The sequence below is a fragment of the Meles meles genome, chromosome 16 (assembly GCF_922984935.1).
Source record: "Meles meles chromosome 16, mMelMel3.1 paternal haplotype, whole genome shotgun sequence".
NCBI classification, from domain to species: Eukaryota; Metazoa; Chordata; class Mammalia; order Carnivora; family Mustelidae; genus Meles; species Meles meles.
In genome coordinates, this window is record NC_060081.1 from 59,562,620 (window position 1) to 59,580,131 (window position 17,512).

A 17,512-nucleotide genomic window follows, 5' to 3' on the forward strand; every position below is an offset into this window, starting at 1 on the left:
GCAGGTCTGGAGCCGCTGGATGTTCCAGCGTGAGCCTACAGGCCTACAGTGACATCAAAGCTGCTGTAGCCATTTTAAAGAGCCCCCTTGCAAAGGCCGGCAGCATCTGCCAGGGTAGTTCTCTGGCTGGAGACTGGGACCAGTCTGTTTTCCAACCCCTTCCCACCAGCGCAGTTTACTTCCTTCTCTTCTTTCCCAGAGGCTTCTTCCCCGAGACTCATAAAAATGTTCCAGTGTTTCCCCCTCTTAATATAAAAAATAGAAAGCAAGTATCAAAATGCTTCCTCTCTGTCCTGTTTCTCCTTCTAGTGATCATCTTTCTTAATCACTTGGAATGTCTTAAAAAGTAGCTTACAATTACCTTCTACCCTCCTAATAACTCAAGACCCCATGTGCTCTGGTTCTAGACCCCAGAATGCCGATGCAACTGCTTCCTTTGACCATCCCCAGGCAGTACCCCCTTCCTCTGTGCTCCCATAAGACCTACACAGAGCACTTACCACCCTGTACTGTTTTCAGATCTACTTCTTGCCTCCCCCAGAACCCAGACAGCGAGCACCAAGAAACACAGTTTTGTACAGCTGATGGTCAGTGCTATGCTGTTCCTATTCATGGGAAGAAGCCCCCATCACCATGACCATCAAAAGGGGACAAAAGGGATTACAGAAGGAGCAGTTAGCTTTGGATTTGAGTCTCAGATCCTCCATTACAGATGAAGAGGCCTGTGACAAATTCCTTAAACTTGCCAAAATCATGTCCCTGTTTGTAAAATCAAGTAGATCTGTGGTTTTATTTTTTTTTTTAAGATTTATTTATTTGAGAGAGAACAGGCAGGGAGGGGCAGAGGGAGAGGGAGAGCGTCTGCTTGGGACATGTAAAATAAACAAAAAATATTAGTAAAAGGCTTAGTAATTACTACATTTATGATACACCTGACTTTAAAATAGTTTTTGTTTTTTTTTTTGACAGAGAGAAATCACAACTAGGCAGAGAGGCCGGCAGAGAGAGAGGAGGAAGCAGGCTCCCTGCGAGGAAGAGAGCCCGATGTGGGGCTCGATCCCAGGACCCTGGGATCATGACCTGAGCCGAAGGCAGAGGCTTTAACCCACTGAGCCACGCAGGCGCCCCTAAAATAATTTTTAAAAATACAAACTGCAGAGGCACCTGGCTGGTTCAGTCGGTCAAGCATGCGACTCTTGATCTCAGGGTGTAAGTTCAAGCCCCATATTAGGTGTAGAGATTACTTAAAAATGAAATAAAAAAAAATACAAACTGCAATTTATTCCCTGCATCCCATCTCCATCATAAGTATATTCTAATTTTATTTATTCCATTCCATTTCCTAAAATTAACCTCTGCATCTAGAAGGTATTAGTGTTCCACGACTAAAAGGGGAACTTCCAACAAATCTACTAACGCCAACATAAATTCCAGCTACATACATGTAACCACCAGAGAAACTTAAGTAGGAGTGGAGCTTGCCACTCTCACCCAACCAAAAGACAGTGCCAGGACCCTTCCAAATGTGTGGGAGCCAAGCCAGATCTGGGCCCAACAATTACTTATTGAACATTTACTGATACAAACTAAGAGAAAGACATGCAATTGAGGGAAGAAATATCTCATTTTCATACCTTTCCAAAAAGATAATTAAAAAAAAAAATGTTGCGCTCAATAAATTCACCATCTGTAAAGATGATATGATAAAATATAATGTTACATGGTGAGTGTTGTGATAGAAGTGTCTAAAATACTAAGAAAACACAGAAGAGGAACTAATTATCGCCTTCAAAGGGTAGCGAAGGTTTCAAAGAGAAATGATATCTGAGCTGGATATTGAAGGAAAAACAGGAGTTTGTCAGGGGGAGAGCAGGGAGAAGGGCTTTCCGGACAGAAGAAAGCTTTGTACAGAAGATTTGATACTTCTATTATGTAATACTATTTTATCTTGTAGAGGAGGGAGTGGTGGTGATAGTGGTACCTAGAATAGCACATGAGACTAGCAGAGGTGGCGTATTTGGTGGGATATGAATACAATGCCAAGAAACATACTTGTCCCGAGAATAATGGAGAATATTAAGGAGTATGTGTGTGTACTGATCCAATTTGTATTGAGAAGACCAATGGCATGTGAAGATGGAAATTGGAGGCCAAAGACCAGTTTCCAGGTACTGTTGCCTATAACCCAGTAAGATCAATTTAATGGGTGACATCTTAAATTTTTTTTATAATGAATTCAAACGGAATAGAAAATATCAGAGATTGTCTGGCATTGTAAGGCCAAGTTTTAAAACTATAGTATCAGAGATGTATGTGTTCTGGTCAAAAAAGTTTGAGACCAGATTAAGGGAAAAGTCAAGGAGCTCTCCCTGGTTTCTGGTGTGGATACCTTAATGGATTGCAATGTGACTGCCCAGGACAGGGAAGAGAGAAGGCCTGCCTTTATCAAATTCACAGTTGGGCGCAAGAAAGCCCAGAGAGCAACCTCTCTCAACAATTTTTCAGCGGCCACAGTCAATACTAATCTTGTTCGGCAGAGAGAAAGGACACATAGTCATTGCAGCTGCACGCTCACGTGAATACACAACTGATAAGGGCCCCCTAGAAATTGGAAATACACAGAAAAACTTGGGAACTAGAGAAAGCACACAGGATAAGGGAATCATCAACACCTCCTCCAGGGAACTAGAAGTATGTGAGAAATCCTGTCTCTATTCTAAGAGCCAACAGGGAGTCATCATCCTCGGGAACCCAAGCAAGCTTTCTGAAAAGTCCACTGCCAGGGTATTCTGTTTATTAGGGTTTACTTTTTTTCCTTGGGGGATGGGAAGGGCTCTTTCTACTTTTGTAACTGCTTCCTAAGCCTCCCTAGCTCTCCCTACTACCACCTACAGGAGGTATTGCAACCTTACACATCTCTGGCAAGTCCACTGAGTCCTGTAATACCAGATACGGCTATCCCTCAGCTATTCTCCTGGAGCTTAGGCTAAGAGAACAGGGCTGGAAAAACAAAGCTTCTCCACAGACTTGGAGTGGATCTATTACTCCTCCTAATAACCTTATGTCCTAGAAGAAGAAGGTTCCCCAATTCTTCTTGGAGGGTGACAGCACAATTGGGCCCCAAACTACATTTACAGCAACGCTTCCCATTAAAACCCCTGCACAAACCCGCTCTAGACACTTCAGACAAGTGGCTGTCCTCAAATACTCCGTGTCCTTGAACATACATTCTGTGTTTTGCCCCTGATATTCCCTCAACCTAAAATGCCCTCCTTTTCTCTGACAGAAATTCTACTCACCCTTCGTGGTGTATCTCAATGTCACTCCTTATCCAATAAAGCCACTCTTTATCCAATACTCTCCCCAACCACTACCACCAAATTTGGATTTAGTCACACCTCCCCATCCTTCCATCGAATCTGCTTGTGCCCTGGGCACAGCACATCTTTCAATGTCATCCGTTTCGGGCAACTGTACTTTCTGCCTGTCATCTGCGGGACTGTTTCTGAAGGTGCATGCCCTTCTCTCCAAAGCCCCCAGTCCTTAATGCCCAGCGAGTTCTCAGTAAGAGTTTCCCAATTCAAACTGAAAAGCTACCGCTTCATTCCACCAGAGCCTGCAGATCCCAAGAACTAAAAAGGAACGGTGGAGGGGAGACCAAGTGTGGATTTGAGGCACATAGCCTCCCTCCCCCTACTTAACCGGCAGCAGTACTCCCCACTCCTCTGAGAAATTAGAACCAACCTCAGCAAGGAAGATGCAGCAGGCATGTCTGGAAATGGGGGCTATCTTGAAAAAACTAGAAGTAGTTTCAAGGTTCTCCTGGCTACTATTAGTCAGGGATCGACCTTGGGATGTGGTTACAGGGATTATATATTTTATTTTGCCATCCACTCCCTCTAACTCTCTGATACCTCTAGCTATATGGGCAATAAAGAGTCTTTCATACCAGCTCTGAATATTATCTTTAAGCTCCTCTGGGAACAGCCTAGCCTCCTCTCAGCCCTCCCACCTTTCCAGTGAGTAATTCTGCAGTGCCCCCTCAGCAGTCCTCTCCTCTTAAAAAAGTGGTTTTCCTCTCAGTATATCCAGCTGCCCTCCCTAAACCTTTCCTTAACCTTCACCGTTCAGACAGAGGGTAGTCTGCCTTCTCAGCTGCCTGACTAAAAGACTGTGTATTTCAAAAAAACATAGGCAGAACTAGTAAAGGTTTTGATAACTGTGGCTTCCTCTGTGGTCCCATAGGCAGTACTTACTCAGATTTATTATGAAACTTAGCCATTCCAATTCATCACTGACTATTTTAAATGTCTTATCTCCCTCATTAGACTGTGAGCTTCTTGAGAACCACTGCTAGTTCCCAGCAAACTTCCCAGGACATAGCGTGCACTCAATGAAGTACCGCTTAGAAAAAATAACATAAAATAAATTGCTACCTTGTGCCCCTTAGCCAATCTGTGACTATGGGAGTTCAGAAGGAGAAATATTTCAGAAGCGATCAAAACCAAAAAGTCTTTATATAGTAGTCAGTCCTGTGATGCAAAGCTCAGCTGAAGGCAGTCTCAAACAAGGGTCCTTTTGACAGGGGAACCATTCCCCACATTCCTCAGATACTCACTATGGTCAAAGTAGTAAACTTAGTTCTCCAGAATTTACTTTCCCAAGATCTGGCAGTTCAATAAATGCATTCCCCAGCCCCCACTTCAACGTCTCTCCTATATCCTTGACCTTTAATACTGTGTAACATTAGATGAAAAATTGATTTTTTTTGGCTACTTAATTTGCAGCTGAAGAAAAAATATACTGTTTAAGGTGTTAAATATTTTTACATGCAACAAACCTGGCATGAATTTAACCTGTATGCACATTTTAGAGGTACAGGCGTAAATGTCAGTGCTATAATTTGTTATAGGTTTCTGATGACCAGCAATGAAAATGACCACGGATTCTCACAATTCAAACCACTTTTACGTAAATGTGAACTTTCCTAAAACAGCCAAGGGAGAGAACTTTCCATCCATGCTCACAGAGTCCCTTAGAGATAGTGATAGCATTGTTCACCAGGTTAGGTGTTCTTTGAGAAAAGCTTACAAATATTAGTTTCTTTCTGGGACTATGCTTTGACCTTTAATAAAAATGTGCTTTAAGACAGTAGCTATTAAAATGAAAGGAACAGTTTTTAATGCCTGAACAACTGCCATTTCATATAATCAGCCCTGCTGAAGGCTATACCTTACAAGTTAGCAGTGTTTAAAAAAAAAAAAATTTTTTTTTTGGTGACTTCACTTAAATTGCTCACTTACCAGACGTGAAGTAGAGTTATAAGAAACCATGAATTGAATGTATCAGGCATCTGACACCCTAGAAAATAACAATAAAGTATAAATACGTGAGGGTTTAGAGAAGGAATATGACTATATTTTAAATATTGGTAGGAATCTGTTCAACTCAAATATATGGCAGTTACAGTGTTCTCTGATTATGTGACCACAGAGAGGGCCAGTGGAACCACAGGGTAAGATGATGGGTCGAAAGAGCATTGAATGCAGTCCGACAACCAGCCTTCTAGTTCCACCCCTGGTACCACTTTGCTGTGTGGCCTTGGGCAAATCGCTTTTCTTCTCAGATGCTCAGTTTTCTCACTTCACATAATGTGGCCTAGATGATCTGTATGGTTCCCTCCAACGTATATGCTATTTTCCCTTCCTAGTCTCAAGTTCATCTGGAAAGCTAGGCCAACACTACTTTGTCTACCACACTTAAGCGTGAGTGTTTTTCACTGTTGCCCTGCTGAGAAGTCTAAGTTCTTCTAGTTTCTTCTTCCTGTCTTTCTTCCTTAAGGCGATCCAGTATGCTACGAACATACTGGGTATGCTGAATGATTCACTCAAAATAAATGACCAGGAGAAAGAAGTGAGACTCTAGGGAGCTGTAGTTGAAAAGGAAAGCAGATTACATCTAACGAAAGGCCATTCATCACCCCCCAGGAATGACAAAACTTTAAGACACTAAAACTCAGGTCACTGCTTAGACATCCACGCCTCTCAATTCTCAGACCTCTAGGAAATGCCTCTGGCCTAGATGATGGGTCCCCCACTGAATGCACCTTCCCTATTACATGACAGGGAGAAAAGGTAGAGAAAGTGGATGAAAAAAAGTGAGTATCAGTGGTCAGATTGGGCCCTTCGAGTAGAATCTGCCCTTTGAGCAATGACTCAAGAAAAAGGGGATATTTTCTGCCTTGTATACAATACAATGTACTAAATGATAACAAACTAGGGCCACTAGGAGAGAAAACACAGAGCAGAACCTCTGCGAAGCACACTAACACTACCAACAATAATAAAGAGCTGCATTCCTTGTGGGCTTACTTTGTGTGAGACATTGTAATTGATGCCTACATGCATGACTCAGTAAATCCTACCAACAGGCCTATGAGGTAGATATTACTAATACCCTCAATGACAGGTGAGAAAATGGACTCTTAGAGATCATGATAATTGCCCAAGTCACAGAGCTACAAAATCAAACATCTAGGATCAAATTCAGATCTGCTTGATTTCAGGCACTGTGGTCTTAATTGCTAACTGATTCTCTAATACTAGTATCAGAAACTAACATTCACTAAGGGCCCATATTTCCTGCCAGCTTTACTGCTAGTCATGGTAACACATTATCTTACTTAATTCTCACTTTAACCCTGAAGGGAGGCATTATAATCCTTCTTTTAGAGATGAGGAAACAGGATCAAAAAGGCTAAGTAACTTGAGGGCAGCCACAATATAACAAGCTAGTGACTGGGCTGGAGTTTAAGTCCAGATCTGTCACAAAGTGACACCAAAATACTCTGGTGAGCTTACTGGGAGGTGCCCAGCAGTTGTCAAGTGGACTTCCTCTTGGAACCCAGTAGGAGGGAGGTGAAGGCTGGCCTGGCCAACCATACAGCTATTAAGACACATGCCATCTGAGAGTGGGCCAACCACCCTCCACCTAGAACAAGAATAGCCATGAGAAACTCTCAAGCCCAGATCTGAAGTTGGGTCTTTTTTGGATGCTAGAACAAAACATTAAAAAGAAAAGTTTTCTTGGAAGTCTGTCTTTCAATCTGGAAAATGAAATTTGGCCGCCTCTAAAGGACAATCTGTTCAATTGCTACCTCTACATCAAAGCTTCTCGGCAGCCTCCAGGAGCCTTTCCAATTCTCTCAGAGAGGGAATCAATTCTTTGGCTGGAAAGCACAGACAGACAGACAGGCCAGCAGCTGGACTTGGGTCACAATTTTCCATTCTGGGGGTCAGCTCAGGGCTAACGATGGGAAAAGAGCTGGCATACTGACTCCCTGTACCCAGCGGAGTCAGAACAGAAAGCCACAGGGTAAAGCCCTGAGAAATTAGACCACTGAGTGACCATAAGCATCACAAAAACATAGTAGATCTTCAGCTCAATAAACTGTGTTTAAACATGTCAAAGTTAAAATCTGTTACTGCCTTTTGTCAAGATCACGCTCTTGTACCAATACACGCTTGGTGCATTATTTCCTGAGGCTAGGTACTTTCTTCCTCAATATCAAGCTGGATAAAATTAAATAATTCATCACTGTATGGAGTGGCAGTATTAACACAGTTGTTTGTTTAATGCAGCCTCCAGGTCAGACCTCCCGATTCAAAACCCTGACTCTACCTCTTACTTGCTACGTGACTCTGGGTAAAGTTACTTAGCCTTCTCAGTGCCTATGCCCTCTTCTCTGTAAAAATGGGGAGAACAAGAGAACCTACCTTATAGGGATTTGTGAGGATTAAATGAGATAAGGCCTATGAAATGTTTAGCAAAATGGTTAATATTTAATAGGTACTCAATAAATATTTACTATTGTTTCTCGGTGAATTATTTAAACAGTAGGGTTTAAAATATCTTAAATAGCTCACTATTTAAGATTGTGCCAATAAAATGATGAACCTCAATCACTGACTCAGAACTTATTCATTAAGGAAACTCCTCTCCAAGGTATTAAGTCTCTTAAGAGCTAAAGACAAAGCAGTTTTCATACAGAACGGAATTTCAGTATGGAATTAAACACAAACTTTATTGATTGGCCACATCTGTTCCAAAGTGCTCCTCATAACAGAACTGATTTCCAAAAGACCAGTGAGCAAACCACTGCATTCTCACAGAGGTTACACTCATTGATGCCACAAATGGGATACACCATCAGAACATCTTGGAAACAACAGGAGGCCATTAATCTCACTAGTCAGAATCCCCAAGGTTGAGGTCACTGGATCAAGACCTTGGAACACCTTGGCTCTGAGATGATAGAGAATCTATAACTTGGACATTTTATGGGGGCCGATCCAAGAGGCTATAGGGCTACTCACAACTCATTCTTACACAATCTTCAGGAATTAACACTGGCCTCACTTTTTTGGAAGAGTAAGGATGATAGTGCTGAGCTACCTAAGCCTCCGTTTTTAAAAACTACTGAATCCTCAGGACTCTAAAAGTCAAGCCCGAAAATACCAAAAATCCAAAGGCAACAGCTACTTTAAAAGTGTAATCTTGGGAAGTGATATATATATTCTCTTCTTTTACCCCAAACCTGCCTGGCCTACTCTTTAGAACCTTTCTTTAGAAGATGCAAGCAAGTCTCATTGTTTCATAGATATTTATCTGCCTCCAAATGGTATTTTTCAGATTGGCTCCCTTTTTTATTCCTAGCCACTGTTCAGAACCACTTTGGTTTCATTTTTAAATTTAATCTACCCACCAACAACAAACATGGACCACACTGGAGCATTAATACAAATGAACAAGCTGTAAGTCTAAAAGCCAATACTTTTTTTTTTTTTTTTAAGATTTTATTTATTTATTTGACAGAGAGAGAGAGAGAGAACACAAGTAGGCAGAGAGGCAGGCAGAGAGAGTGAGGGGGGAAGCAAGCTCCCTGCTGAGCAGAGAGCCTGATGCGGGGCTCAATCCCAGGTCCCTGAGATCATAACTTGAGTCGAAGGCAGAAGCTTAACCCACTGAGCCATCCAGGTGCCCCTAAAAGGCAATTCTTTTTTTTTTTATATTTTATTTATTTGACAGAGAGAAATCACAACTAGGCAGAGAGGCAGGCAGAGAGAGAGGAGGAAGCAGGCTCCCTGTGGAGCAGAGAGCCCAATGCGGGGCTCGATCCCAGGACCCTGGGATCATGACCTGAGCCGAAGGCAGAGGATTTAACCCACTGAGCCACCCAGGCGCCCCTAAAAGGCAATTCTTAAACTGGGTCTTAAAAAACCTTAAGCAAGAGTGGTATCACCAAAATGTGCTGCCTCCCCAGGTAACAACTTCAAAGGGCAAGCTAGAACAAAGTTTATTGAGGTGAACATACTCTAATATATGTAAACATCAGTTAATAATACTAACAGAGTATCTCCTAGAGATAGTTCTTATTTAAAAACAATAACATACAAATATATTAAAATGAATTATAATTTCTAATTTGCAATTACATTCTTTCACAGGTCATATATTATAGTGGAAAAATTCCTGGACTTTAAGCCAGACAACATAGGATCAAGCTAAGCAACTCTGGGAAATCACTTCGCCTTTAAGTTACAACTGCTTCTGAAAAGAAGCAGTTTTTAACTCATTTAACTCCTAAATGAGCCAAATGTAAAAGTACACCATGTAAATGTGATTAGCATGTAATGGTAATAATTTGCATAAACTTTTATTTTTATTAGTAGTTAACAACAAATTATAAATTGAAACATGATATGTTACCTTAAACATACAATAATAATCTCAGTATTCAATTTATAATATTAACTCAAGGATCTTCAAAATGAGGACTGGAGAAGACAAAGATAACTAGTAAACATCATTTCAAAATAATTATAAATTTATTAGTTATTTAGAGAATCAAATATTAAACAGCTATCTGAGGATGAACTTTTAAAAAAGATCTGATGAAAAATACTTGGGGAGATGGAGTCCAGAAATCACTTAGGAAAAATCCAGCTTTAAATATTAATAGTTTCTTCATCAAATAGATAAAGAATATTTTCTCCTTTCAGACTAATTTCTCCTAAATGAGAATTTTTTAGAGATTAAAAAGAAGCAAGAAAGTTTGCTTTTGTCCCTATGAGTAAATAAGAAACAGAAGGTAGACACTAATCAGGATTACAACTCAGTAGGGTACGTATTTTAAGTTTCTAACGTAACATGGATCTGCTCAAATTATAAAATCACCAAAACAACTTGCATTTGCTTTTTAAAAACCAAAACAGTTATTAAATAATCCAAACTGCATCCAGCTATCTTCCTTGTTATTAACATAATTCTATACAAATATTTGCTCTCCATGAAAACTATCAAGTATATACAGTCAAGAGTTTGTGGCTTTCAGGATAATGGCTGTAACCACAGATGTGCACAGCACACATTTCTTTCCAAAATCTGTAGAACTAGAAACAGCTTCAACTTTCTCAATTACTTTAGAACGTTTTTTTTTTTAGAAGTTATTTATTTATTTGACAGAGAGAGAGATCACAAGTAGGCAGAGAGGCAGGCAGAGAGAGAGGGGGAAGCAGGCTCCCCGCCGAGCAGAGAGCCCGATGCAGGGCTCGATCCCAGGACCCTGAGATCACGACCTGAGCCGAAAGCAGAGGCCCAAACCACTGAGCCACCCAGGCGCGCCTCTCAATTACTTTAAAAGTACCTGCTTAACTAACTTTATTTGTAACTAAACAGTTGACAGCATCAAAATGAATACTATGTCACTATAATCAACTGACAGTGATGATCTAAACCAGCAAAACCCCTTTGGAAAACAATTTACTTCCAATGGGATATAAATAATAAAATTATGTGTGTGTGTGTGTATATATATATACACATGTGTATATATATATACACATATATATATATACACACACATACATAATATGATTATAATATTATAATATGATTGGGCCAAAGGTATATATAGAGAGGTATATACCTCTATATATATTATATATATATATATATATTATATATATATACCTTTGGCCCAATCATCCTTCAACAGAAAGAAAACAATCATTAGGCATCAACCAAAACAATTAAAAACTAGAAATAAAAGAGGAATGATTGGCAAAAAGTTCATTTCACCCAAAATGCTAAGTACAACATCCAGAATGTAAACAGGATTTGTTTACTATGAGTAGTCATATGTAAAAAGATGCATGTGTGGAAAATGTCAAAGTACTAGACAAATTTTTGGTTTCTTCTTTTTTGTAACTTGTTAAAATGTCTTATTTATGGGGTTTTTTGCCCTTGTTTATACTATTAAAAGAGAAAAATAAGCAGCTTTTATTACACACTTTTGTACAGGAAAAATTGTTTCACTAGTGACTCAAAACTGACCCAGTCATAAAAACGAAAAATAGGTGTTTTTTTTTTAAGATTTTATTTTTAAGTAATCTCTACACCCGACATGGGACTCGAATTTACAACCCCAAGATCAAGAGTCACGTGCTCTACCGACTGAGCCAACCAGGCACCCCATGAAAAGTAGATTGATTTTCCTTTTCAGAACTATCAAAAACAGTAAACTTACTTAGAAAGAATTCCTCGAAGTCAGTTTTCTCCACACAGCTAGTATACATGCGCAGGGCCGCAATCTTTATCTTCTAGACAAAAAATAAATAAATAAAACCAAACTCAAAATATGACCAAGTATGTTCCAGTGCTAGCAGATGTAGTCACAACATCTTATATTTGTTCAACAAGGAGGATGAATGCAAACCTGTCTCTAGGCAAATTTAATAGCTAAACCAACACAGATTATTTCTTTCTTAAAGCTAACCATTCACAGACTTCACACAATTTTCACATTTTATGAGTCAGCATCAAAATGTCAAAAAGATTTTTCCAATATTTATTTACATGAAATCTCTTCTTTAATTCAAACTTACTTCATCACATTTGAGCCTTTAAATCACTGTTCAGCATCACTATTAACTCTTTGTAATCTGAAACCCCTTATATTAAAAAATTACCCATTCTATGATCAAAATCAAACAAACAAACCAAAAATCCCCTTAATCCTTCAACCTGACTTCAGAAGCACCACTATGTATTCTATAAGTCTTTTTAATGCCTTGAGGAAAGAGTCATTTTTTCTATATTTTCCCTAGTTTTATAGTTTGCTGATTAAGAGAAGGCTGTGCTTACCACTAAGGGTTTTCAATGAATGCAAAATACAGAAAAAGGATTAAAATTTTACTACTTCCCAAAGCACTAAGAATTCTCTTAGAATCTTGATTTGAGTGGTGGTTTTAATTTATTCACTGTAGGGGCGCCTGGGTGGCTCAGTGGGTTAAGCCGCTGCCTTCGGCTCAGGTCATGATCTCAGGGTCCTGGGATCGAGTCCCGCATCGGGCTCTCTGCTCAGCAGGGAGCCTGCTTCCCTCTCTCTCTGCCTGCCTCTCTATCTACTTGTGATCTCTATCAAATAAATAAATAAAATCTTTAATTTATTCACTGTATACCTAAGATCTGTATATTTTACTATATGTACATTATGCCTCCATAAAAATAAATCTGAAAGTGAAAAATAAATTCTTTTAAGAGTTAAATTGTAGGTCTGAAGACCAACTCAGTGCTAAAGTAAGGAAGTATTTCTAAGGACTTTCAAAAATATTTCCTTAAGGATACAATTAAATAAATTAGTCCAACCACAAAAGTCTTATGACAGCTAATTTTTTCTTAAAATGATAATTACAAACTCAAATATGCAGACTAAAAAAATGCAAAACTGAGAATGAAATAGCAACTGAAGAAAAAACAATCTAGAATTTAGTAAAGCTATGTTATTAAGGTTCAAATTCACCAAAAAATATTATAACCAATACTATGTCATGCTCATTTCTCAAACACTCTAGGGTCAAAACAGCAGTGTCTCTAATGGGCAGAACCCAGAATAAATTAGAGAAGGATTATGTCTTTAATTGTAATTAAGATTTTTTTTTCTTTGCTAATTGAGGTCTGTCATGTTTTCAAGGCTTTCAGAGTAAAGCTCATATGGGGAAAACAGAATAACCATATAACAACTGAAAAACATGTATCTACATGGGAATAAATCAGCATTCGAAGCCAACTTAAACAAAACCTATGGTAAGACACTAAAAAAGAAGAGCAAATTGATAAAATGTTGACAGAACTGATCAAGGAATAAAGAAAAAACAGAGAAGATAAAAATTACCAGAATCAGAGAAGTTATCACAACATATCCAAGAGATATTCATAAAATAATAAGGGACTATTATGAGCACCTTTAGGACAACAGATATGATTATTAGATAAAATGGACAAATTTCTTGAAAAAAACACAAACTACCCAAACTCCCTAGAATAAATAACATGAATAGTCCTATTATCTATTAAAGAAATGGGATTTACAACAACAACAAAAAGCCTTCTCCAAAGAAAACTCCATGCTCAATGGCATCACTAAACATCACTCAATGTTTCTACCAAACATCTAAAGAAATGATACGAAATCTACATAAACTCTTCCAGAAAACAAGAGGAAGAACATTTCCTAGCTCTTTCTATAAGGCCAATATTACCCTGATATCAAAACCAGAGTTATTAGAAGAAAATAAAACTATAGAACCACAGCCTTCATGAATATAGATGCAAAAATCCTTAACAAAATACTAACAAATCAAATTCAGCAATATTTTAAAAGGACAATAAATCACAACCAAATGGGATTTATTCCTGAAACGCAAAGCTGATTCAACATTCATAAATCAATCGGTCTAATTCACCATATCAGCAGGCTAAAAAAGAAGCCTGTTTAATTTTGTTAACATCTGCAGTTCTAGGAAGTATCTGACACAGAACACATTTTGGGGAGTACTGGTCTGTACCATGATCAAACTAATGACATCCTAGTATCGTTGTCCTAATGCTGTGACTTTGACCAGCCTACTTCTATCCTCAGGCAGGGAGTTAAGGACACCTATTAGCTCTTCATTTCAGTGAATAAATAGTTTATTGAGTACCTAACTCAGTACCTGATGTGGGTTTGGACATCGGGAAGAAAGAAGTGAACAATGAAGTAAAAAACTCCAGCTTTCATGAAGCTTACAGCCTACCTCAACTATAGATACACTGACAATTTTTTTTTTTGCCTGTAAACATAGAAAAAGACACTTGACTTTATTAGTGACCAGAGGAATGCAAACTAAATCAAAAATACTCTATCACACCATCTAATTGGTAAACATGAGACAGTCTGACATATCAAGTGTTGGAAATGATTCTGAACCTTTAAACCCTAACTGATGGACATATAAACTGATAAAACAAGTCGTGAATATAATTTCATACAGTTAAAAATATTCATAGACTAGTACCCAGCAATTCCATCTCTCTCTCTCTCAAGAAACTCCCGCACAATTTAAAAGGTACTGTCATTATGAAAGAGCTAAAACAACTGTGTTTGGTAGACGAATAGTTAAGCTGTAGTTTAATTATACCATGTGAAGCTATTCAGCAGTTGAAATGAAAAAAAATCAGATCTCCACTCAAAGACATAATGTTGACTAATAAAAACAGGTTGAAAAGTGAGATACTGCTTATATAGTTTTCATTAATACAATATATTATATATGTTGTTTATGGATAATATACGAGTGGTAAAAGATAAAAAAATGTACAAGGGGATGACAAAAACCAACTTAGAACAGTAATTATCTTGGTGGAGAAAGAGAAGAAAGGAGAAATGGGCTAGTTTACTTTCTGTGAAAGTTTATCTTGGAAAAAATAAAACTAAAGCAAATATGGCAAAAATTAATATTTGTCAAATGTGGGTACTGGTATATAAATGTCAACACATTTACAATTTTAAGTAAAATTCCTAATGGCCTGTTTCTTGACTTTTTTTTTTTCTAACTCCACAGTTTCCTTCAGATCCTCACATAGAGAGAGTCCTGTAGGTTCATTAATTATTCTACCTAAGAAAGGCAGATTTGCCACCAAGACCCAAATCTTCCCTGAAGAAGGCCTTCCCCCACACCATGTTCATGAAGAAAGCATCCATTACAAATAATGAAGACCTCACCAGACCAGCCAGCGTATTTAAACACTGCTCATAATGTGGCAATCAGGAGCATTTTATAGTTCCTCACTTTTCCTGCAGTGAAGCCAAGCCTTTATACTTGGGTGAGCCACTTTCCTGGACAAATGTCTAAAGCAAGTCCCCTAAGACCATCACAGAGGGACTGGAAATAACAACTTGGGGAAAGAATTTCTTCCAAGATTCATGCATTAATGTAAGTTAAAGAGGTAGGTGCACTAAATTCCACCCAGTCAATACAAACTGTTCTGGTTCTCAGAAGACTTCATGTTTATTTCATTCTAACTCTGGAAGACTTCATCAGTGTCTCTAATGAAAACACAAGCACCTCAGGCAGCTTTAAGAAATGAAAATCAGCTCTCCCACTGACTGCTGCATCTTGTGCCATCTTACAAGATGAAAAATGAATGTAGTAAAAGGTCTGCACTAACAGCTGTGTGAGAGTTGAAGGGGCTTTGAAGTCATCTGAACCTTCTATTCTGTACTGGAATTCCTTCTACTGCATTCTTGATTCACAGTCAACCATCTGGGCCACTGTTCAAACAAGTCCAACGACCTTGGGAGGTTACCTATCCCCCTGAAGGACAGTTCTTGTTAGACTTTTGTTTTATTGAATGTAAATCTGCTTCATGTAACATTCATGAAATGTCCACTGCCCAGTGGAATACCTTACTTAGATTAAGTCTTTTCTTTCTTTCTTTCTTTTTTTTTTTTTTTTTTTTGACAAAGACTTGAGAAGAACCATCATGTCTTCTCTTTTCCAGGGTAAGCATCCCTATTTCCTTCACCCATTCTTATTCAACACAGTTCCTAAACCCTTCACAAGGCTCACTGCCCACTTCTTTTTTTTTTTTTTTTAAGATTTTTATCTATTTATTTGACAGACAGAAATCACAAGTAGGCAGAGAGGCAGGCAGAGAGAGAGGAGGAAGCAGGCTCCCGGCCAAGCAGAGAGCCCGATGCGGGGCTCGATCCCAGGACTCCAGGATCATGACCCGAGCCGAAGGCAGAGGCCCCAACCGACTGAGCCACCCAGGCGTCCCCACTGCTCACTTCTGAATGCATTCCAGTTTGTCAGTGTCCTTCAGAACAGAAATCATTTCTTGGCTTTATGCTAATCTGGAAACTGCCTATTTGACATGCAACTGAACATGGGCAATGTCCTTGTCTTACCTGATACTGCTACACAAAGATAATGGAAAAGACTGGTTATTTCAAGACAAACCGGTAAGGAAAAGCTACATTTAAATTCCTAAATATGAATCTAAAAGAAAAATTAAACTACATATGAAAATGTTACAGAAAAAAATGGAGGAAAAATGGTTGATACTGCTGATGTCAAGCACATATTTTACTCCCTAATGAAAGACATGTGAAAATGCAAAACTTAAAGATCTTTCCAGTACAATCCAAGAGTCTGATCAGATATCTGAGTCAAATTTACCGAAAAGGGCTTGCAATCAATATATCCTTCTTTCTTTCTATTTACTTATTTATTTAAAAGAGAGAGAAAGAGAGAGCGGGCAGCAAAGGGAGAGGAGACTCTCCACTGAGCAGGGAGCCCAATGCAGGACTCAATTCCAGGACCCCTGGATCATGACCCAAGCCAAAGGCAGACATTTAACCAACAGAGCCACCCAGGCACCCAGGGCTTGCAGTCTTTCAAAATGTAAAGTTATACCTATGTTTCCCACCGAAATTATACTAGAATGTCATGTTTGATGTTTTGATGTCAGAAATTCAAAAATAAAGATTATGGAAGTAGACACTGCACATCATAAAGCCTTTTAAAATGCAAATATTAAGTACTTAGTTGAGGTCACAAAGGAACCAAGAAAAATCAAAGGCTAACTTAAACTACAACAGTGAAGAAATTTTCCTGATGATTTAGTAATCCTCCAAATGGTAGCCAACTTTCCCTCTGGAATCATAAAAAAACAGACTAGACAAAGCAATGGTAGCAACAAAGTGGAACTCAACCATCAAGAAATGAATAAAACAGTAAACTTTTCCCTTTTTTTCTTTCTGCTCTCATTTCTCTTTTTTCTTAATTTCTCATTTTCAAACAAAACACGTATTTTAGTTTTTTAATCCAAATGCCATAATAATCACAAACCTTTTTCTCATAAGAAAAAGGATTCTTCTTAAAAACATTACCAAATATACCAATGAATATCACTGGCCAAAAGATTAAGATTAAAAAAGATAACTTTGATGAATATGACTAATATTTCACTGATGATTAAGAAGGCACTTCATAATCTTAGAGTCTCAGGACCATCATTACCTGTGTATGTGTTATCTTCTATACTTTCTAAAGCCCCTTAAAAACAAAATGTTTGCGGAATCACCATTAGCTTTTCAGAATTTATGTAAAAAAGAGATTATAGAGAG

At 38.5% G+C, this 17,512-nt stretch overlaps 1 protein-coding gene across 3 annotated transcripts in view; it reads right to left on the reverse strand.

Annotated features, from left to right (window-relative positions):
* Nucleotides 1-17,512, reverse strand: part of LOC123927029 (ubiquinol-cytochrome-c reductase complex assembly factor 1) — a 96,946-nt gene that overhangs the window by 53,777 nt on the left and 25,657 nt on the right. For all 3 annotated transcript variants that reach the window (XM_045981502.1, XM_045981505.1, XM_045981503.1), the window contains exons 5-6: nt 11,588-11,660; nt 5,304-5,361 (exon numbers count right to left, since the gene is read on the reverse strand). In XM_045981502.1, the coding sequence (XP_045837458.1) occupies nt 5,304-5,361; nt 11,588-11,660 (131 nt within the window). The remainder of the gene's footprint in view (nt 1-5,303; nt 5,362-11,587; nt 11,661-17,512) is intronic.